This window comes from Podarcis tiliguerta (assembly GCF_965153285.1).
Source record: "Podarcis tiliguerta genome assembly, chromosome: 1".
Lineage (NCBI taxonomy): Eukaryota > Metazoa > Chordata > Lepidosauria > Squamata > Lacertidae > Podarcis > Podarcis tiliguerta.
Genome location: NC_139534.1, coordinates 42,577,379 through 42,602,063, shown reverse-complemented (window position 1 = coordinate 42,602,063; position 24,685 = coordinate 42,577,379). Strand labels below are relative to the sequence as shown.

General features: G+C 38.5%; 1 protein-coding gene across 3 annotated transcripts in view; it reads right to left on the bottom strand.

Moving 5' to 3' along the window:
- DPP10 (dipeptidyl peptidase like 10) overlaps positions 1 to 24,685 on the bottom strand; it is a 542,405-nt gene that overhangs the window by 176,858 nt on the left and 340,862 nt on the right. For all 3 annotated transcript variants that reach the window (XM_083408081.1, XM_083408080.1, XM_083408082.1), the window contains one exon: positions 584 to 698. In XM_083408081.1, coding sequence (XP_083264207.1) covers positions 584 to 698 — 115 coding nt within the window. The remainder of the gene's footprint in view (positions 1 to 583; positions 699 to 24,685) is intronic.

Here is a 24,685-nt window from a genome sequence, read left to right as displayed (position 1 = left end):
GACATTCCAAGGACCTTGCTATTCAGGGCCAGTGAGGAATTTGCCTGCAGATAAACTGGGCCTGTCTGGGGTTTTGTCTACTTCATAGCAACTACCAGAACTTTCTGGCAGAGAAGACATTGGAATTGGATCCCTGGGCTAGCTGGAAGGTACAGACATGACTCTACCTCCCCTACACAACCCATGTTTTGGGGCACCCCCAGCAAAGGGGTGCTCTGTCCAGACCACCAGATGGAGGTGGACAGGCTGCAGACTCCCCCACACAGAGACCTAATGGCTTCTCATAGCACTGTCTTGATTTGATGTGCACCATAGGGTGGTCCATAATATAAGATCAATCCCAACATAACTACCAACCAGTGGACCAGGTTGACTGATTTGGGATGCAAGCCCAATGCCTAGAGACAAGACCTTCTGACATCTGTAATAAATAAAGTTGATTTCAACCTGAGTGGTTTGTCCTGTCTATTACTAATTGTCTCAACAGCCTTGACTCCTGCAAGCTCAATGTTCTTGGGGCCACAAAACAAATACAATACATCTGGTTCAATAATAGGGTAAGTACATGATAAATAAATCCTACCTGGTGTTAAAAGAATTACAGACATTGTGATGAGTGAACATACGACTAGGATCACCAGCAGTGCAATTGCTATTCCCTTCCAGTTCCTCTGTGGTGGGCTGTTGCTTCCAAGTTCCTGGAGGGAGGGAGAAAAACAGTATTTCATAATTCACACCAAACAGTATGAGATTCAGTTATCAGAGCTCCTTTCTCATGAGTTCATTTAATTATTTATAGAGGTGTAATTCATTCTAAATAACAAATAAATCTCACCTACCCACCAACCCCAGACATGCACACCAAAACAATAATCAAATTGAGGGTTTAAGAGTGCTATCAAAATGTGAATAGAGATCTAATGTACTGAAGATAAACTTCAGGACAACATGAACTAGCATTTCACCAGATAATTAGGGAAATAAAATGCAGCAATTTACTATAATTCCACCTGAAGTGGTGTAGGCCATAATGGTTTGAATACACATGGTTTTTAATGTGCAGTGCTAAATGTCCTATTCAGAACCAAATAAACATTTGTTGCCTGAGGATCTGGTCATTCCATTTTAAATTGAACATCATTTATTTATATCATGATATGTTTTATATGCTGCTCTTGTATTACTCATAAAAATCAACATTATTATGTAGTAGCAATGAAAAAATTCTAGAACTCCAAGAATATAGCTTCCTCTAGGATTTGTGTGTACCCCAACTCCTACACACACTAGGCAATAGAGACCTAAATCAAATTCTGCAATAAAATAAATTCTCTCTGCCTATCTTAAAAAGACAGCAAGAGAAGAATAAGAAAGTCTGTGCTAGATTTTATATTGTTATATCACTTTAACATGCTATGAAAACAAAGAGCTAACACAAAAATCTTATAGACCAAACAACCAATTAACCAATTAAAATTATCATCTGTGCTATGATACAGGGCTAGCATTATTAGGAGGCAGATTTGCAAATTTAAAGTTGCAAATTCTGTTGGAGACCTAAAAGTTTGATATGGAGCTTGCAAGTGGTTTTCAGACTCATAGGGGCTACAGGGCTGCTTGGTTGAAAGAAGCATGCAAAAGTTTAAAGTTCTTCATACTTCAGGGCAGAGGCGTAGCTAAGTAATCTTGTGCCCCTGGCAGGATGGTCCAGATTGCACCCCCTAGCCATGGACAAATTAGCTTTTCTTTCCACCTCTCCCCCAACCTCCACCCATTCAATTCACCCTCTATTTAAAAACTTTTCTCATGAGGCAATAATCAATATTTTTATAAACATATTTATGGACATATTTTTTAGCTGATTTTGCCCCCCCCCAACAGCCTCCCCCCCCCTGGGGGAGGCCCACCTCACCCCCCCCCCCAGCTACAGCCCTGCTTCAGGGGTCCTTGCACAATGACGGAGTCTCCTGGGATAAGCTACTGACTAAATGTGGAGATCCAAATTTTGTTATTGGGCCCAAGTGTGTGTGCGTGCATGCATGCATGCATGTACACACACACACACACATGATAAAACAACATCAGTGTAACTAAATGCCACTGGTGCCAGCAGACTGTGGAGACATTCAATTAATGTTAGATATTCTAGCATGTCACATTAAATTTCACTCACACTAGTGGGCATGATGTGACACAAAAACGAATACCATTGGACGTTGCTACTCCCCCACCCATTCTGCACATGCATGCTTCGGTTCCACTATAATTCATGCATGAAAATGGCAAGAGAGAACAGTATGCTAATATAATAATCCAAGATTTCATCACCTTACTCCTGTGATTTTCTAGGTTAATGTAGCTGAAAGCATTTTTTTCTGCAAGCATGTAATTATATTGTTTATTATTATTATTATTATTATTATTATTATTATTAATAATAATATACCACATTTCATCCGAAGATCACAGGGTGGTTTATAACAAAAGCACAAAACACCACCTGCTGCCCGCCAACACGTTTAAAAGGCCATAAATTGTTTAATCAGCCAAAGGTTTGATTGGTGGTAGTGGAAAGTTTTTACCTGGTGCCTAACTATATGTAACAAAGGTGCCAGGAGAGTCTCCCTGTGGAGAGCATTCCACAAATGGGGAGCCACCACAGAGAAGACCAATTTTCCTATGTTGCCACTCTATAGACATCTCACAGAGGAGGCACACAAAGAAAGACCTCGTGATGATTGCAGGGTTCATAGAAGGAGAGGCGGTCCTTGAGTATTACAATCCTGAGTCATTTAAGGCTTTATAGGTCAAAACCAGGACTTTGAATTGGGCTCAGCAACTAATTGGCACCCTACTACAGTTGGACCAGGATTGGTGTTAAATGCTCAATTCATCTTGCCCCAATAAGCAACTTAGCTGCTGAATTCTGCCAGCTTGAAAATTAATATACTGCATATTCCAACACTATACAATACTTTCTCTTATATGTCATTAACAAACCATGGCTATAGAAAATATGTAAATTTATGTTTAAATTGGTTATTGGTCATGATTACAAGCAATATATTAAATGCACCAAAACTCCAATTCTGAACATGTTTATGTATATCAATTCCTTTATAGAACTTACACAGCATAATAATGCATCATTCATATCATTACAAACTATATACTGAAAAATCTCATCACACAATTCACCCATTATGGAAAGTAAGGCCATTATTGTCTTTGCTAATTAAGTCCCAATCCTAAAAATGTGGTACCCCGTTGCTTTTATTCAGGTTCAACATGAATTAATAATATAGTAGGACTAATGCTTTCAAAAATATTTATGCTACAATTCTGAATCACCAGAATCAGAAAACAGATACAGAGTTACCACTAATGCTAACATTACAGTATCCCTGACTGTTGTGCTATCACCATGTGACCTGGGACTAGATTGGTAAAGAAAAAGTGTTTTATAAGTGTTGTATATGTGATATAACACTGACACCAGATGGCATTTTCCCTACCAGATTTCCCTGTATGAGTTTACAACGTGTTTAACTGAATCGCTTCTTTGATGTGTCTACATCCAGCCCTGCAGTCATGTCCTCTATCAACAGTGAGAAGCGTCAATCTCAAGTGTGGGTGGACAGAAGAGCATGCTATTCAACACAAATATCTTTCAATCAGGCCCATTTTATTTCAGTAAATTATATACTATTTGTAACCAATATAGAAGAAAAGAAAAATCTCAAACAAAATAATTCTGCCAACTTTGCAAAGGACTAATTGAAATTCATGTGTGTTTACATTTGCAACTCGATGAATCTCTTCACTGCTGCAAATTTTGAAGTTCATTAAATGTATTTGTTTTTCTTGTGTGTGTATTCTACTGATAGTTGTTCAGTTTGCAACTATAAATTCTGTTAATATTGTTTGTGGCTGCATTACTCTCCCAACTGTTAGGGCAAGGAGAACAAATTTTTAAGTACCATTTCATAAAGCAGAGTTTCCAGCTACTCATTTTTAATGTCTCTGACTATTTTATTGGCTTCGGAGATACCTAAATAACCGTATTTTGATGTGATTTGTAAAGAATATATAATAAACTGTGTTCTTATTCTTTTGATTCTTGGCCTAATTTACTTTTATTTATTAAATGATTTCTGTATTGTTTTGTGTATGTATGCATTGTGCATAGAATGCATACCGATAAACCCATGGAATCTTATTTTCTTTGTACATACAAAACTTAAAGCTGGAGACAGGCATAGAAAGATGGGCTGTCCTTGCTCTGGCAGCTACTTGCCAATGCAGCGGCTGCTAGCACAGTATCAAAACCTATTCTCTGGTTTCTCAAAAAATATGTTGCACAACACAAAATGAACTTTAGTCATGCCCATGGATACTCTGAGCATGACTTTGTTGGATACAACCCAGTATCTCTCCCAAGAAGCATGCCACTAATAGAAACCAATAAGGTTATTTTTTTACCTTCCATTAACCTGAACGGTAAAAGACATTAAATAATCTGCAAAGAAAAATATTGAACTTGGGGTATCCTAAAATTGCTGTAACCCTGTATAACTCAATGTCAATATAGATGTCAAATGCTTTGGGATGAAAGTATCACTCTAAAGTGGTTCCTCCCTCCTTTAGCCTATTCTCATATGTCAAACAAGCGCTCACATTTTAAAAAAATCACACATAAGGAGTTTTGTCAAGACCATTTTACTGTATCAGTGTTACACTCAAATGTTGACAAGTCAGTCTCAAAATTATTGTGTTATTTCACTGGGTTTATATTTCTAATAAAAATGTTTCTTTGCTCATGGCTTCCTTTCTGTAATGTTTACTCCAGGAATAGTAATGTCCAGTCACCAGACACTGACTATTAAGACTCAAGAAGGCTGGATTCCACTGAGCAAACTTGAAGAAAAAGTGTCTTTTGTCCATTAGAAGAATATGCTTCTTGGGGCAGATTGGCAGTAAAGCTATCTGCTGGCATGAAAACTTCCATAGTAGTAAAGTACAAGTGCATTTAAAGGTTAAACACATTGACCCAAAGGAAGAGAATATTTCTTTCCTTTTCTCCTGAGTCCAGGATGAAGGAAAACATCTTGTAAAATTGACTTTTGGAAGAAACTTTTTCAATTGAGGTGGCTGACCTTTTGTGGTCTAAGGGCTACATTCACCGTTAGACAACCTTCTGTAGGCCACATGGCAGAGAAGGATGTGACTACCCCACACTCTTACATGTACCAGATGTGCACACAACATATATTTGGGAGGAAGTTTTCTTGCCAAACCATTACAAATATCTCACTGATCTGCAGCAACAACTATTGCTTACACTTGGTAACACAATAATATATGAGGTAATTTTAGACACAAGCTTTCTAAAATAACAATAAGTAAATTGATAATTAAATCACTTCTCACAAACCAGCAAACCACAGTGACAGACACATTTTATTAATTTCCTTCATTTTTAAGTCATGACCAATTGTATGATAATAACTTACTACAAACAAAAAAGTGATTATTGTTGTCCAGAAATAGGTTTATCATATGCAAGTCAGAATACTTAATGTCAGAATATTTCACTGAACAAAGATCTTATGCCAAAATCCTCAAACCTAGTGGGTTGCCTCAGAGCAAAAAGCAAATGTCCTCAATTCATTTCGAAATCATGCTTTTGTATTAGGCCAGGGGCACCACCTAGCAGGGGCTGAAGGACCTTGCTCCCTCAACATTTTCAAGGAGGAGGATAGGTTCCTTCAATATCCCATGGCAATGTGCACACACTTTGCATTTATACCACACAACATGTTCACGTCACTTGCACACACCACGTGACATGCCCGTGTCATGCACGCAAGCTGCAAGGCATGTATGCAACACACGTGTGGACGTGTGATGTGAGCATGTTATGTGGTGCCAGCCCCCTCAAACACAGGGAGCAAGCGGTTGGGCCGGTATTAGGCAATGTAGCAGTTTTCATGAAAAATAATAAAGAGGTGTTTGCTACTTCTTATCTCTTTTGTATCAAAATTAATGTACATATTTTAATCTCCTTCCAGTTCTGAAATGGAAGCACTTAGTCAAGCTGCACAGTTTGGGGAGGGTGAATAATGGTAACCTAATTCAATTAAGAGCATATTTCAGATTGTATGTCTGTAGAAAGGTTTTATCCTTTTATTTTATTGTATTGAATGTGCTTTTTGCACAGGATTGCAGCATTAGAAATCTAATGCATCTTCCTGGAATTAAGTTATTCTTCTTCTTTATATATGCCACATTTATATATGATGGCCAATGTATAACCATATGAGAAGCAGATTGAGGGCCCACTCAATTTTCTGTTAGAGGGATGCATTTCCAGCATAAGAAACCTATTTGAGTAGATATACTTCACACCCCACACAATTGGCAGACTAACAATGTGAAGTAAGTTGAAATTTTCACACAACTATGTGTGTTTAATGGCTAGTGACTGACTGGATCATCCCCTGTGTGTGGTTTTGCAAGTGCTTCTGACATGGTCTAGTATACGTAAATTTGAATAAATCTGAATTGATTTTGTATCAATTAATGTAATGTATGTCTGAATGATGGTTAAAAATACATTTAGTGAATATATGGGATAATGATTGTTTATTCAATGACTGAAGACAAAGACCATAGCTGAGTGCCAAACTGGTGGAGAGAACCACAGAGAATTTGGAAACATCTGCTGTAGGACAGAAAGCCAAAAATCCAGACAATGGTCAGATTAAAAACAGAGTATTTATTTAAAGGTAGATTTGGGAGATTTGGGAAACATTCTCATATTTCTTGTTTGGATCAAACCATTAACAAGGTATTTCAGGTTAGTTCAGAGACTCACAAAGCTTCTAAGACAATCAGTGGTCTCAGCGGAATGAAAAATGTACAACGGTTTTGTTTATTTTTGAGAGTAATGAAACCAAGCTGATTTAGGAAATACCAAGAGCTCAATAAACAAATGGGGGGGGGGAGAGAAGTGAAGGAATCTTTCATTTTGATTAATTGATCTAGTTTTCAATCTTAGTGAATTATTTTCCTAGGGCAGTCCACTCCCAATCAGTTGCAGGAGGAATTAAAAAAATCAAACTGTACAAGGGGAAGGGCATAGGATAGGTTCACCACCACCAGTAATGCTTGGGGTAACAAGGTCCTTGCTAGGAAACTGACATTTTCCCCACCACAGTATTTCCTGCAGATCCTTGGTCTTCTCCACTCTGGACTACCAGCCTTCCTCTTTGCAAGCCAACTGAGAGATGTCTCTGGCTTAGGAAAAAGCTGTATCCCCATAGGTGGCAGAAATCCAGCCCCACCAACATAGTGGGACATAGTGCCCTTACTAGGGGAGGACCTACATTTCTGCCATCACAAACTTTCTTGGGAAGTTTCCTGTCTCCCCCCATCCCCCAGAACCACCATTGCCCTCTCTGATTGTTACAACGAATTTGGCAGGCTTCCTTCCAGCGGAAGGGGTAGCTATGCTTGTAAATTTTCTGTCAATTCTAGCTGAAAATGCGTACGTTATAGACTGTAAATTCAAATTACAATTTATATACATTTAAAAGCGCCCTGCATTAGCATGCCCGGATGTATTTATTTATATTTGGGACTCTATAGGGGCTGCCCTGGCTGTAAATTTCATCCACTTCTATGAAAAGGAGCCTTAAAGCCATTCTAAAGGGGTGTGAAAAAGATTTTGGGGGCAAACTTCAGATCTAGAAAGGTGTGGCTTTCTGATAGGTGAGTTTTTTGGTTAATTGCTGGATCTAAAGTTTCCCTCTTTAGTCTACAACTTAAAGGAAGAATAAATTGCACCGGTGCACACCCACTCCCAATTACACAACAAGTGGTCACCCAAAATTACTCTTTTTAAAAAAAGGTAACACAGAAGTACTTTTTAGGTAGTTTTGAACTGTATGCAGAGTAGACCCATTGAAATTAATGGACTAAACTATTTTAAGTCCATTGATTTAAATGAGTCTACTCTCCGAGTATTACTAGTGTTGGATATAACCCATTAGTCTTGCTACTGAAAACAACTCTTTTGTAAATTTACACAAAAATTAACTATGGTACTTCCAAAAAGGTAAAATGCTGTGGTTTCAATTCTAGCTGTTTTATTTATCATAGTTCCATGCCGTATTTCATAACAGATAGTCTGAAAGTGCTTACAGATACAATATGTACTTACTGGGGAAGGTAGAAGAAGCCAAGACATTAAACCAAGCAGTTTTAGGTACATCTGTTGTATAATTATTTTTCATATATAAATATCCTTTGTAATAAATTAACCTTCTATGAAATCAAGGGAATTACACCAGTATAAAATGTTTTTAATGTACTTCATTGTTCTAAATATATTAGTAACAGCCAAGAATGCTGAATGACTCAGCTAATATTTGTATGAACTCCTGACCTTCATCTTTTTAATTAATCATCTGCTCCCTAAAGCTATTTGCAGGTTACCTAGATTCATGCCAAAGACCATCTCTCTTCATCTGCAGTTTCCATTTCTATTAATACTGCATATGCTTAACATAGCAAGTCTTTCTGAAATTCCTAAAAATAATGAATAGTAAGCCATTTTCACACCAAAATGGTAATTAGTCACAAACTGGCAGTGAATGCATTTAGACTATTTCACAGTCTCTCGCCTCTCTAGGTGCCAGCAAGAATATAATATTGTGTCCAAATACCACATCTATCACATTTCTTTTTACGTTTATCCCTATATTATTTTCTTTTTGAAGAAATTCATACTACCATAAGCTACCAATTCCCTATTGAATAATTTCTCTGAATAATGCAATAAGCAAGAACTTCAGCGTGTAAACATTTTATCAGCTTTTTTTGGACAACAAGTCTACTCTGCAAATCACCAGACTAGAACTTTGGACAGTTATAAAATCACCTGTTGGGGCAAGAGCTTGGACAGAATATTCAAACTACCAGATACATAAAAACTCAAAAAGTATCTGCACTTACTGAACACAATAATAAAAGGGAGGAACTGTGCATTTGATATTGCAATAATTTGCTTGCTAATTTTGGTGTCAATCCAGGCCCCCATTCCAGCACACCATGTGTGGGGATGGAGGAGTTGGATGAGGCAGAGGTCTGAGTGAAAAAAATCTTCACCAGCCTCTACCCATGGAGCTTCCTATTATACACACTCTCTCCATCTCCATTGTGCCCATAAGTAATGAATGCCAAGCAGTAAAAAGAACCCCAGCCACCATCGATAAATTGGTCCCTGTAGATAAACTTGGACCCCCCCAAAAAAAAATCATAGGACAAAATGCTTTGTTCCATCAATTTTCAGCCCATTCTTTATGCCAATCAATAAATGTGTTTATTTGAACCCTTACTATTTCATATTCCAATACAGACTATAGAAAAGGGAAATTCTATAATAAAAGTAATATAATAAAATATTGCCATCATGTGTTATGCCCAGAAGCAGGTGTGTAGTGTGGACGGGAAATATGAGACTGCACACAATATTTGTCAGACCACTAAAGGTAAAGGGACCCCTGACCATTAGGTCCAGTCGTGACCGACTCTGGGGTTGCGGCACTCATCTCGCTTTATTGGCCGAGGAAGCCAGCGTACAGCTTCTGGGTCATGTGGCCAGCATGGCAAAGCCGCTTCTGGCGAACCAGAACAGCGCACGGAAACAGTGTTTACCTTCCTGCCAGACTGGTACCTATTTATCTACTTTCACTTTGACGTGCTTTCAAACTGCTACTTTTTATAAAATTGTGGTTCTTATCCATATTTCACATACCAAGAAAAGGGATCCAATAACTTTGGAAGATGTCCTGATGCCAGTAATACATCCCAACCTGACCACTGAACAAATGAACAGGAAACAAGGCCAGCACAGAGAAGGAAATAGCTTTTTCCAGCTACCATGACCAACCCAAGCCCCCCTAATGGACCCGAAGTGAACCACTGTTCCCAAGACATTTTAAGGATGCTCCAAGGCAAGGGCGTGCTAAGTGCCCATTTTTGTTCAGCCCAAGTTGCAGCCCTGTTGATGCCCAGAGGCAGTCCAGAACTAGTTTTCTGAACATGATAAAATTAATGTTTCCTATAAGGAAGGCAAAAACTCTGGAACTGACTAGCTAGTCAGGAACACAGATACAAATCCAATTCAACTAGCAATGAACAACCATCCTATAGCAAAGCAAGCAACCTGTAAAGAAGGTTGAACACTAAAGGAGTGAAGACAATTGGGCAAGAACACACTAGCCTGAGTGAACCAGAGGTTTCAGTTTGTGGATTACAAGGAGGGCATGGTCCTTCCAGTTTACACCAAATCTCTCATCAAGGGGTGTCAGGCTTCATCAAATGGCCTGGGAAAATGGGAACATGCAGCCAAATGACCACACTGAGCCAGCTCAACCCGTGTTCCTGCTCACCATCCTGTAGCACTGGACAAAATTGTGGTGCAAAGTGGAAAACACAACACCCTTTCCCCCATAATAAATACTGCTAGTTTTATTTAAACAACTTTCAGTCCATTGTCTTGTCTTTAGATGTCTCTAAATTATCTCTGAAATTTCATTTTTGACAAAATTTTGTAACAACACCCTGCCACCAGAATTAACTACCGTATATTAAAAGGCCTTGGAGAATTTTTTAGTCTTTTCTGATGCAAAAAATGACATTTATGTGGTTCACAATTATATCTAAATTGTAGTTTCATACACAAGATAAGAGTGAGATTCTCAGTGACAATTTGTTACGCTGAACTTGAGGGTTTTTTATTGTTCCATTAGGGGAGAAGGATGCTTCCACTCACTCAGAGTTGCTTATATAAAATACTAAATTACACAGCACAGCTAAGTACACTATGTACGTGCCATTTTGCATCACAATTTAGTTAGGAAGTTTTTGGCACGCTAAAACTGAATGCAGTATTTCTCCTAGTTACATAAGTGCACTGATGTCACTTGGACTTATTTATGCATAACTGGATACTGGATTGCAGCAGATACTACACATTAAAGGGGGGTTTTTTGCCACTGACTTTGAATTTTGTTCGATTTGATATTTTGCACCAGTGCCCAACATATAGCAAAACAAAACCACTGGTTCTACATGCAAAATATCAGACTGCATTCTCTTTCTTTATTGAAATGCATCAAATATTTAGTTGTAAGAACTTGTTGTAAACAAGTTCCCAGACTGTGTAGTAAGACGCTTCTTTACACCCCTACTAACAATCTCTGCAACATTCAGCGTTATGGGGTGTTAGGGGAGCGGTAGTACCTCTGGTAGGTTGCCTTTAAAAAATATATTTTTTTGACTTAAATTTTGTATTTGCATGTTGTCCTCTGTGAGTCACCTTAAGGACCTTTCTTATTTTTGCCAAAAGGCAGCAAAGAAATAAACTCTAGCCAAAGCATAAATCATAGGTAATACAGTGGTACCTCAGGTTATATATGCTTCAGCTTACAGATTCCGTGAACCCAGAAATATTACCTCAGGTTAAGAACTTTGCTTCAGGGTGAGAACAGAAATTGTGCAGCATCAGCGCGGCAGCAAGAGGAGGCCCCATTGGCTAAAGTGGTGCTTGAGATTAAGAACAGTTTCGGGTTAAGAAGGGACCTCCGGAACGAATTAAGTTCTTAACCCGAGGTACTACTTTATATAAAATATGAATATTTATTGCATTAAGCACTAGTACCCCACTATAGGCCCCATTGGCTAAAGTGGTGCTTGAGGTTAAGAACAGTTTCGGGTTAAGAACGGACCTCCAGAACGAATTAAGTTCTTAACCCGAGGTACCACTGTACATAAAATATGAATATTTAGCAGTATTAAAAGGATAGTACGGGACGCGGGTGGCGCTGTGGGTTAAACCACAGTGCCTAGGACTTGCTGATCAGAAGGTCGGCGGTTCAAATCCCCGCGACGGGGTAAGCTCCCGTTGCTCGGTCCCAGCTCCTGCCAACCTAGCAGTTCGAAAGCACGTCAAAGTGCAAGTAGATAAATAGGTACCGCTCTGGCGGGAAGGTAAACGGCGTTTCCATGCGCTGCTCTGGTTCACCAGAAGCAGCTTAGTCAGCCTATAGAGCGAGATGAGCGCCGCAACCCCAGAGTCAGTCACGACTGGACCTAATGGTCAGAGGTCCCTTTACCCTTTATGTTTGCTCAAGACTTGAGTGGTGAACCAGTAACACCAGGATTGTGTTATGTCTCACTAAGGTTTAACTGAAATCAATGGAGTTTAATTAGTCATGATTAACTGTCTGCATTTATTTCAATAAGACTTAAATGCAAGACTTAAGCCTAATATGATTGGGAAATTGTGCATTAGTTATGTTGGTCAGGGACTACCTGGGAAGAGTCTGTCTTTAAAGTTCAAAGGGCTGACCTATTGCTGTTTACAACTATCTTTAGAAAGGCCCATTTTTTATTACTTGTGAAAGTGAACAGAACCATTTAGGTACTATATCCCTTGTACAAATGGGACAACTTCATTGGATACAACCCTATATATTTAGTAAATTAGAATTGCACCAAGCTGTAGTATACAGGTATTTTATTATTATGTTTAGCTCTCAACTCCAGGTAATTGCTAACTTTATGACACACACATTGGACGTAAAGAACAAAGGCAGCTTCCTTTCAGACGAGGCTTCTGGCAATAGGTGCATTTGTCACATGAATGTTATCCCACTTTGCCTGCCCAATGAAAGTCATGATTTTTGCCATACTGTTTCAGAGTAGCACCTACGATATAGTACTAGATACATCAAGTTAAGCTTTTTAAAATATCAGGAGCTAATGGAATGATTTCCTTCTTTCTTTCAACTTCAGCTCCTGAAATAATCCTAGTAAAATATTGTCTTAGGAAACATGGCAGAAGCCATATGTCAAGGACCGGCTAGATAATGAGGAGTGGTGAGAGGTACCAGCACAATGGATAACATCCACTACCACAAGAGTAGACTTCCACTCAGTAGACTTTCCTCTCCTCCCTTCCAAACTCCCACATCACCTTAGATCTGCTCTTAGGTACCCTCCAAATTTTGGGGACCTACAGGGAACTGTAAGGGGACATGAATCAGTTTCACCAATGCTATCTATTATTTTGGGGAACAGATTTTTTTAGTACATTTTGCACACTATGTCATTAATTGCAATATTGCAATATACAATATGTTGGGAATAGTTTGAAATAGTAGTTTGGATTTCTAAGCTTTCACTTCATGTCTAGAATGAGTTTATATTCAGGAAAGTCATTTCACATACAAAAGGGGTCCTTCTCTGAACTGAAGCTCCTTCATGACTGGAGCAAAACCTCTGGATCAATTCCAAACTAGTGTTGGGAATTTTAAACTAAGTTTCTCGTCTCTCAATAAAGAACACTCAAAGAGGCCATTTCAAGGGCATATTCTAATTATAATTTTGACATAGTTTTTTCCCCCCTTTTGAACTAAACATGAATTTAAAGTATACATGCTTCACTTGTCTTGTCTACTTCCTGTTTTAATATTCAAATTTTAATGGATTAAAGCAGTCAAGGATAAGATCTTTAAACGTAACCTTTTAATAAAACATTGCAGACTTGTATAAATAAAAGCAAGTTCTATAAATAACTCAGTTCTTTTTAAAGTTTGCAAGAAGACATAATAATAATAAATAATAATAATAATAATAATAATAATAATAATAATAATAATAATTTATTTATACCCTGCCTATCTGGCTGGGTTTTCCCAGCCACTCTGGACAGTTCCCAACCAAATATTTAAAATACAATACAGCATTAAACATTAAAAACTTCCCTAAACAGGGCTGCCTTGAGATGTCTTCTAAAAGTAAAAGTAAAATGACTACACTAATCATTTACACAACACTTTTAATTTGTAAAGCAATTTGCCATCTCAGAGTAGCTTCTAAAACAGCTACTATGAAACAGACATTTTGTGGAAAGCAAAATGAGTTTTCATTACACTGGGAAAATTATAACAGTGACATCTACATATCCCTCGTGTTGAATAATCCCAAACAAATGAGTACTTTAAAAAATGCCCTCCTCCTCCTCCTTCCTCATTTTGAACAATCCCAGAAGGGAAAACTTGCAGAAAAGAAGCACAAAAACTTCCAGTGAAAATACAAGGACCAAATGTGCACATGGGCGTTTCCTTCCATATAAGGAAGGGAAGGCTTTTATGCATCTGTAAAGGAAATTATTGACGTGGGTGGTGCTGTGGGTTAAACGACAGAGCCTAGGACTTGCCGATCAGAAGGTCGACAGTTCGAATCCCTGCGACGGGATGAGCTCCCGTTGCTCAGTCCCTGCTCCTGCCAACCTAGCAGTTCGAAACCAAGTCAAAGTGCAAGTAGATAAATAGGTACTGCTCAGGTGGGAAGGTAAACGGCGTTTCCATGCGCTGCTCTGGTTTGCCAGAAGCAGCTTAGTCATGCTGGCCACATGACCCGGAAGCTGTAAACCGGCTCCCTCGGCTAATAAAGCAAGATGAGCGCTGCAACCCCAGAGTCGGTCATGACTGGACCTAATGGTCAGGGGTACCTTTACCTTTAAAGGAAATTATTATTATACATCCCACCTTTTTCCCTGACCAGAAAATAGTTTCAAATGTTCAATTTCTTGGAGTTGCTTAACAGCAGTATAAAATAAAGGTCGCAATATTTCCAGATTAAGCCTAAAATAATATATTGTGCCCTTTGCAAAGTTGTCTACAATTTAAAGTACTCAGCCAAGTACCAGAAAGCACGTCCAAGTTTGAAATAGTCTTCAAGTTACAAAGGGCTTAGCTAGATCCTGGCCCCATATTCTGTTTCTGAAAGCAACATCAGCTATCTTTTTAAAGAAGACTATGTAGTCTTATCAATAAAAAAATTCAGTGTGGCGCAAGCAAATTTGATTCTGAAAGTGTGTCCCAGAGAAAACAAGATTGAGATAACAACAACACTGAATTCAACCATTCATGCTAAGTCCTAACACTAAAAATACCAGAGGATAATCCAAATAACTACAAAAGCGGGGAACCCACATCTTAACTAAAACCATATTACCCTAAAACAACAATCCCTAAATCAGTCCCTTGCCTCCCAGCTAGGTGAAATTGAATAATCCAGGAAAAAAGAAAGGGACTACATCTTGCAGGATTCACAGTCAGATATTCAGTGAATGATTAGAACATTTTCTCATTTTTGGAAGCTTTGTTATCAAGTGAGAGATGAAGCAGACTGTGCAGTTGAGAAATCTTATTTCATAAAAGAAAATCCTTCATAAATGGTAGCTACTTGATATGCACTGGAAATTATTATACATCTATACAAAATCTCTGCTTCTCCTTTTTCACACCAAATTCTGATTTTTAGTTAGTTCAAGGTCTGTTTCTTTTGTGAAGGCCTCAAAGCATCTCTTCGCATTCTAGCATTGATTTCAGCATTGATCTCCATAGCCTTCTTTATTTAAATATTCATAAGAATTTGTATGATATTTAGCTTCCTCTACATATATTGTAGCTTAATTTAGGCAAAAAGCAGTTTCCATAAAACCGCACTGGTGTCCGAAGCTACTGCAATAACCTTTGCAGTTTATTGACTACCAGAAATTATGGAACACAAAAAGATAAAAATGCTCTGCTGAAGTTGTGGCAGACATAATATCAATGATGCACTGAAACAGCTTTCAGACCAGAGTTATTTTCACATGATGGACTGATGATGAAAACAGATTTTTATACTAAAACTGATTTGAGGATTTAATGCAATTTCTGAAGGTTAGGCAAGATGATAATTTGGCTATAACAAAGAATTATAAGGTAAACATCAAGACAAATGTGACTCAGTACCAGTTTATTTTTTTATTTTTTTGCCAACTGCTTACATGTCTACTCAGAAGTAAGTCCCACTGAGTACAATGGGACTTATGTCCAGGAAAGTATGCACAGCAGCCTTTCCCAACCTGGTGCTATCCTGATGTTTTGTACGACAACTGCCATCAGCTCCATCCAGAGATGACAGGTCGGCAAATGATGAGGTTGTGAAACATCTCAGCACAGACTCAAATAGCAACATGGGTTAGAAGTTATTGTAAACCAGAGTTTGGGCGAGGACTTCATGATGCATTTCTCTTACAATATGTTTATAGCATGATGCATCTGCACTCAATAACAGGAAAGCAATTGGCATGGAGGGTCTGCTCCAGGTTTGAGGGGACCCTAGGTATCTTCTAGTTATCCCCTCCTTTGTACCGGTAAGTGGACTGTGGTGGCAGTGCTCCAAACATTGTTTGGTGGCTGCATCTAACCACTCTCTTAATTTCCAACAATATCGCAGAACAGAGCTGGGTTACAGGCATTGTGGTAAGTTTGGGGCCCCAAAGGCAGTAAGGTACTGACAGACACCTGATCCAAGCCAAACTGCTTTAGAAAATCAACGGGTACTGAAGTGATGTGAGAAGTGGCTTTTAAATTTTGGCAAAAGGCAAATTAGTAAGGGAGGTGGAAGACACCATTTACTTTATCATCAGTAACTAGGATGGCACTTATCTAGATAATAGTAGAACCAGTTAATAAGATAATAAATCGGTTCATTGAAGTCCATTATTAGAAACTGACAACAAAGTACATTCTTTCATGCGCATTATACCCCACGCATACTTATCACAATATTGTTTTTCTTCCTTTAGCTGGACTACACTTTATTACTGTATGTGTGAGAGACTGACCATATCTGGTGTCCACTGAGTGACAGGTAAGATTAGAAGGTAATGATGGACTTTTGTCACTGGGAGCCAGCTGAAAATATGATTCTTGAGAAAATGTACCAAGTAGCTAGTTTCTGAGATAGTGAACAAAAATAATCAAAATGACCTCTATCTTAGCAGAGCAGAGTTCAATTTTCAAAAGGTTCAGTACAGTAGTGCAATGACTTTATACCAGCCTAATATGATCAAAGAATGGGAAAATGCATCCAACACATATCTGCCTCTAGAAGCAAACAATAAGAACAGTGACTGTTTTATTAAGGATGACATTAGCAGTAATGAAAAAGTGCAGCACAGTGCAACACATGTGAACTTACAACAAATTATTATTTCATATTTAGGGGGAAAGATAACAGTGTATTTCCCTTGAGGCATTTACTTCAGACTGCTAATGATTTCAAAATAAGATATATATCAATTACAGCTCTTTTGAATTCAATGACACATTCCCTATTTGTTTTAACAAGATCAAGATCTCACACTGATCTGGCAAGGGTTGTTTTTTAAATGTGTTGCCTTTCATCTGTTTTCCAGAAGCATGGAAGGCTAAGACCCTCCATCATCTTTTCACAAACAATGTGTTTAGAACATGTAAATCAATTTCCTCTAATCATTTATTTTCTCCCTAACTACATATGAAGCAACAGAAAAACATGTTCAAAAACCCTTATTCTTTCAGATGCGTATCTGAAATGACCCATCCGTAACTTAGCCATCTATTTAATGTCATTGTATATGACTATGATTTTTAAGGAAACTAGAAACTATGCAGTTATTGGTATAAAATCTGTTTCACCATTGCAAACAGTGAAAGGATATTATGGCTAAATGTCTTGTTTTTTGGCAGGAGGATCCTGCTTTTGGAGTGTTCTCCTCCTTACCACCTGCCTTACTATGGCAGGGAAAAAAATCTAGGAAAAGTCTAACCAGATGTTGTAACACCCCACCAGCTGACTCAGTAATGTTTTGAATCTCTCATATCACAGGGTTACAAAGCCTTCCATTTAAGAGAAGAGTCCTTACACATTCATTAATGTTTCCAAGGCATGAAAACTGCATGAAAGAGGTGCAGTCCCATACCTACCTTAGTCCCGTTAAAGTAGACATGTATAGGGCTGTGCTGTAAAGCACAGGACAACTACCGGTACTTCTGAGTAAGCATATATGACTGGGGTTCATTACCTACCCACACTAAAAAAAATAATGTTTGTAGCTCACAAAAAAGAAAAAATATTGTATGTCAATATATATCTGGGTGTCACTGGGTGATTTGAACAATTTATTCACCCTGAGGAAACTGTTATCTACACCAAGTGACTAGCCAAAGCAAAATTATGTCTAAAACATATTGAGGATCCTAAACTTCTTAAGAATATAAGAAATTGCATTTAAATGTAAGAAATTGCATTTTTTTAAAAAACAAAAAAGATAAAAACCCCACTGTTCTGGTTGATAGGAATTGGGTGATTTGAAGACTTGTAACATGTGGTGAATATTGTTAGACACCACCCCCAATTCCAAGGAGTTCCAGCTGCAGTTACCCAGGGTTCATGTTTCCTTTTGGAAATGAGGCACAGCAGAGACTGTGGTGTCTTTATGATATACGGTTATTTCCATATATATAGAACCTGAGCCTACGATAGAGGGGTTCCCAGCATTATGCTCCAGTGAGGTCTTGCTTCCTCCATAGGGACAGCCCTGGATTCAAATGGACATCAGCCATGGCTCTGCCTTTTCTGCTTTCTGCTTCTCCATCACATAACTCTTAATCCTAACTCACTAAACTCTGTGGCTTGATCTGTTGAGGGAGGGATGAGGCCCATTCTTTGGCCGTCTCAGAGTCCCTTGATCCTTTGTTCTTCTAAATGGCCCACCCAAAGGCTGGCATCTCATGAGGGTTAGCCTTGCTCAATTAGCTTTCAACACATGCTGACTCCAGGAGATTAGAGAGGGCAGCTTAATACACATGATCTAGCTATCACCTCACACAGGAGACTAGCCTAGCTTATAATTTAATTAAGGCTCGGTGTGTCAAAAGGGAACACCTACTGGACCCATGATATTAGGGTGTCTAGCACCCAAAAATTTATAAAAATCTGTTCGTCCTAATTCTTCCAAATTATTTGGAGAATTTTGGACACAGACACACTTTAAAGGCCAGCAAAGTACACCTGCATGCATATGCATAGGTCAAATGTTAAGAGCAAAAGGGAATTTTCATGTCCTTGTGCAAGCATATGTAGATTCCCTTTCATGTGGTGATTTGATCAACACATATGAACACTGAAAAAGTGTTGATATGCAAGATGCAAAATCAACTTTAGAAATTCTCAGGCTGAAGACAGAGATGAATGACATGGAATCAGAGTGTCTGAGAGGTTGACTTCTCCCATATTCATATCTCCATTTTTTTCTGGTGATCATCTGGCACCTGCTCTGTACCCTCCTACCTTCAGAGGGTCGGTGGGTGGCTAATATATATAAGGACTCTTCTGTGGTGGCACCACTGTTATTTATTATTACCACTCATTCAACATAACTACCAAAAGTATCCCTTCCACTGATCTTAAAACCCAAGAGCATTTGTGGGGAAGGAGGCAATCTTTCAGATATTTGGGCCCTAAGCTGATTATGGGTATATTTCCAAGACATTCATTAAATACCCAACCAAATGGGGGAAAAGCTATTATCAGATTCTATGATAAATAAAAAATATTTTTAAACCTAAAAATACTATATATCTGTGAAACTTATCATGGTACTGGTATTCTTTCTATTCTGATTAAGCCAACATTAGTTTTCCAGCAGTAACAACTGGAGTAGGTTCAAAACCAGCCCATCCAAATATTAAATTAGTGCAGAATGAAACGAAATGAAATGATGGCTGGTGCCAATATCTCACTGTTCGTTGCTCTGGAAACACAAAAGGGTTGTAGTGAACTCTTTGAAGGTACAATATTTATGCCATGCTCTTTATTCATATGCAGCACTTTCAACCGTGTTAATCAGTCTCAACAAATAGTTCTATCAGAAAGCTCTGGGCAATCCTTTGATGCACAATCTGGTTTTGTGAAGGAAGTGCCATGGGGACTGAATTTAAGATTTTTAAAATAGAATCCACACAGAGAAGGCAGCTGCGCTCAAGGGCTTAGCAACAATGCTTATGGAAAAGTTATGTTCCAGACCATGATTTTTTCTCAGGCCCCTGAGACAGGTAGATACCGACATCAAAGAAACTTTGGAACTTGTTGCTTGATTTCTAGCATGCTGCTAAGAAATAAGCAGGTCTGTGCCAGGATATCTGACAGAGTTCAACATGTTCTTGCTTCATCCATTTTAATTAAGCTTTATCACAGAAGCAACTCTTACTGAGCATTTCAGATTCCCAGCACTGTCATGCACTAACTTAGTCCCATTTCCCCCATCATATCCTGATTCAGTGTTTGGGGGGGGGGGAGCTCAACAAGAGTACAAGGACAGGAATATCTAGAAACATAAGAAGGTTTTTAAAAAATAAATTATAGCAGCACAACAATGTAGTGATAAAGAAAAAAATATCTAAGATGTATTAAATAGTTCGCATGCTTGGCTACAATCCTAAACCCAGTTTCCTGCGAATAAGCACCACTCAACTCAGTGAGTTTCACCTCTGAAGAGACATGTATACTGCTAACGGAACTCAATGACATTGTAAGACAAACTATTGAAAATATCAATCTATCTCCTCAGTAAATATGTGATGTAGCTAGGAATTTGGCTATAGCTTGCATTTAGCAAGCAGGGAGATTAATTATGTATCCAGATTCAGACAATTTGCTAAGCCAAACCAGTGCAGTGTGGGAATACAAATACCAGGAGAAGCAAACACACTAAGAACTCCCCTCCAGGGCTCACACATTCAGACAGTCCCAGTAAGCCATAGTTTGGTTTGCCATGCCATGTGAACCAGGCCATTAGCTAAGATTATAGTACTGTACTAAAATGTATTTTGCCACTTAATTAGTTCCACATTTTAAATGAGATTCAACCAGAAGCTAGGAGGGTTATGTTTCTAATACACAAAGGGAATCAAATGGGATTTCAGGACATTGAAGTTGCCTTTAATGGCTCGATCTGGCTCAGGGATGTGAGAATATTACCCAAATCAGCCCTATTTCCCTTCTAATTCAGGTGGTAGTAAATGTTTCATGTAACAGAACGTGTAAGGTTTTCGGTAAGACTTGAGACTGTAAGAATAACTTGTTAGAAATAGGGTTCCTTCTGGGTGCAGTATGACTTGGAGAATGATGTTATTATATGTGTTAGGTCGGGCCATCAAAAAGTTAAACATTTATGCATTCTTTTCAATCATAGTAGATATTAAAACTGCAGTGGTTTGAATTCCCCAGATTTGTTATATGAAATTGGCCACAATATACCTGGACAACTATACCTCCCTACAACTATCTCCATGCAAAACTCTTGCTAAGTAGATGCTCACAAAGGATATCTGAAATTGAATATGGGTGCATCTTCACTCTCTCCCAACAGTCTATTAAAAGCATCACTATGTCTATTAACCAGCCTTCCTCAACCTGGTGCCTTCAAGATGTGTTAGACTGCAATTCTCATCAACCACAGCTGACAAGCTGAGGCTGATGGGTGTTGTAGTCCAAAACATCTGGCAGCACCAGGTTGAGTTAAGACTATACTACATATACATCATAGAAAATTGGAAGACATTGTACCAGGTTATTATTGCCTTCCTTCCTTCCCTACTTAAAACTTTGTAGGCTGGATCCAGAGAACAATTGGCAAAACAATTGACTTCCACAGCCCTCATGAACATGCTGAATGGGGTGCTATACAACATCTTCATGCTTCCTAATAATAAACTCATTATTGCTTATGCCTTATTGTGAGCCAAATCAATCACTGTTGTTTGAACCTTGGGTGGGTGGAGGGACAGTACTGTACCACATTTGAAAATAATGTGTTCAGTCGGCATACAGCAAAGAGATTGCACATCATTGTTTTCTGAAACTAAAGCAATAAATAGCACAAATACAGACAAAAGCCTGACAGATGCAGCTTCTTGATTTTGCAGCTTTCTTTTCATTCCTCCCTCATTTATTCTCGGGGGAGACTGGGGGCAGAGAAGAAAAAGCAGCTGTGCTCCAAGTCTTCAAGTTGATGCTCTGGCAGGTAGTACAGGCTGAATCAGTACAAATTCTCCTTTGAGTGTATCCAGTGTTTGAAGGAGAAATGTACTCATAACAACTTCATCTTAACAGATGTACAGATTCTGACTGGATGTCAGAACCCAAGCTTAAACAATTTGCAAGTTAAATTTTAGAACAATGTTTCATTTCTAAAGTTTGTGAACAAATGCAATTGCTCACTGTCAACTACACTATTATACTTCTCTGATGCATTTCATCACATCTGCAAAGATACCGTACATAAAAAGTCCCAGGTGGAGCTTACGCTTTGTGTCTCTAGAGGTCTGTTGCTGTGGAAGAATCCACAAATCTGGGTGGTCTTGTCACTTAAGAGCTAGTGATTTGATATCATCAGCCAAACAAATATTCACAGCCTCCTAGATGCCAGGTTTTCCAATTGTATTGAGAATAAGCACCAGTTTGCTCATGAATCTATTTGCCATAGGTAGCAAAGGTAGCCCCACCTGCATCAAGCCCCCTTATGGCTGCAATTGATTAACAAAAAGAATTCCTGTCACAAGACCAATCTTAGTATGCAGAGAAGTGTCAAAGACATGCAGTGTTAAGAACAGCCTAGAGAGATCAAATAAATGTTTCCTAAACAGAAAGACATTTTCTGTACATTGTTAAGGTGTACACTTAAAAAAAATAAGCACAGTTTCTTCAGAATTTGATTGTTGTCTTGCCAAGGAGCAAGCAATGCTTCTTGGATTTAGGAAGGTGATGAAGGGAGCACCAAGCTGGTTACTTTAACAGATTTATTTGCAGGTAAGGCAAATAACAGGTAACGAAACAAAGCTCAGTTAACTGGCTTGGTGTTCCCTTTATTGCTTACCTGAATCCCAAAAGAACCCTGTGGGAAGACGATAAGCATTGTGGACAGGATCTGAAACTATACAGGGACACTACTGGAGTTTATATACTATTTTCAACATCTTGTAATGACATCACTAGAGTTTTCTACTCTCCTAGCTATTGACTGCAAAACCAACATGGGACTTCAAAGAACTGGCTAGTGGCCAAGGGAGATAGCTCACTTTATTTTGATGGCCTATAAGGGGATCCCACCACCCTAATTACTGTACTTTCTCACACCCTGAGTCTTACCAGAAGCTCACAGCTCCTCCTGATGACATAACACATTCCTAAACAAAATCAACTCCTTAAAGACGGATTATTAATTTAACAGGTTCAGGATTATATATAGCCCCTGAATAAAGCATCAAAGAGGTAATCTGTTGAATGCCACTTTCTCCCCATAACACAATTTCCCACATATTCCATAACACATATTTTCTGTTTTTATCCAACAGCTTGTAAGCCAAAGGAGGAGCTCCAAGGAATATCTTAACACGTAAATGTGGAAAAGGAAATCCATATAGTATCCTGAGCTCAAACTGTTTAAGGATTTATACATTAAAACCAGCGTTCTTGATTCTGCTCTAAAGGAGCTACTGCAAGCTTCCTCAGTCAACCCTCAGAGGGAAAATATCCTGAAAGTTTCACAGAAGGTTGAATGAGTTTCTGAATACCACTACCTTGCTATTTCAATTTGATTAAATCAGTAAGAAAAAGGTGTCAACCCTGCAGCTCATGTTTCAAGGAGAATTGCAATTTATCTCTCTCTTCATTTCTTCCCCAAAGCCTCAAAATTACTATAGCTGTGAGCTCAACTATACCATACCATAACAGCTAAAATACAGCATAACAGAGGTATGGGTGATGTGTTCAGCAATACTATATAAGCTGTTGGAAAGGAACAGAAAGCAGTTCTGTGGGGAAATAATAAAGTTATACACAAAGCCCTGAGAGGGTGGAGATCAGGAATTCTAAGAAACATTGTTAGGTATATACATAACAATTTGATTTGAACATTTTAATCAGTAATTAAAACAGCTTCAGAAAGAGTGCCAGTTGGGATAAAAGCTAGTGTTGTACAAAGTTTTCAGCCACCATCAGATTTAAGGCTATTAAAAATACTATTCGTTCATTTATATTTGACATTTTATTTATCACCCATTCACCAATGTTGGGACTATCCCATACCTAATTAGAAGGAACAATTGGCAACCCTTACCATGCAGGTAGTGCATAAAACCACTCAAAGACAAATAAGTAGTTATAGCTTGAAGTTTACACTGAAATATTGCAGATGTTAGCATTTATTAGTGGCGACATTTTGAACTTCCACATTTTGTAAGTTTTGTGTTCAAGAATAAGGCAATGGCAGCAGCTACTAATATGCTTCTGGTTTAAACCTTTAAAGCCCGAAATCAGGCTTCCTCAAACTCAGCCCTCCAGATGTTTTTGGCCTACAACTCCCATGGTCCCTAGCTAGCAGGACCAGTGATGATGGGAATTGTAGTCTCAAAACATCTGGAGGCCCTAGGTTGAGGAAGCCTGACCTAAATGATTTGGGTTTGAGTTACCTGACGGTTCACCTGCACCTATATTTTCCTGCCTACATTCTAAGATCTACAAAAGAAACCCTCCTTGTTTGCTTGCCACCTGAGTCAATGAAATTGGCAGGTTCAAGAAAGCAAGCTTTTTTTATTTTATTTACCTATTGATATCCAAACTTTTGGGGAAATTTTCTGGTGGCTTTTAGAAGGCCAATCAATATTATTCAGCTGTGGGGAACTTTTACTACTGATTATAGAACATGTGAACTGAATTGTTCTTTGGGACTTTA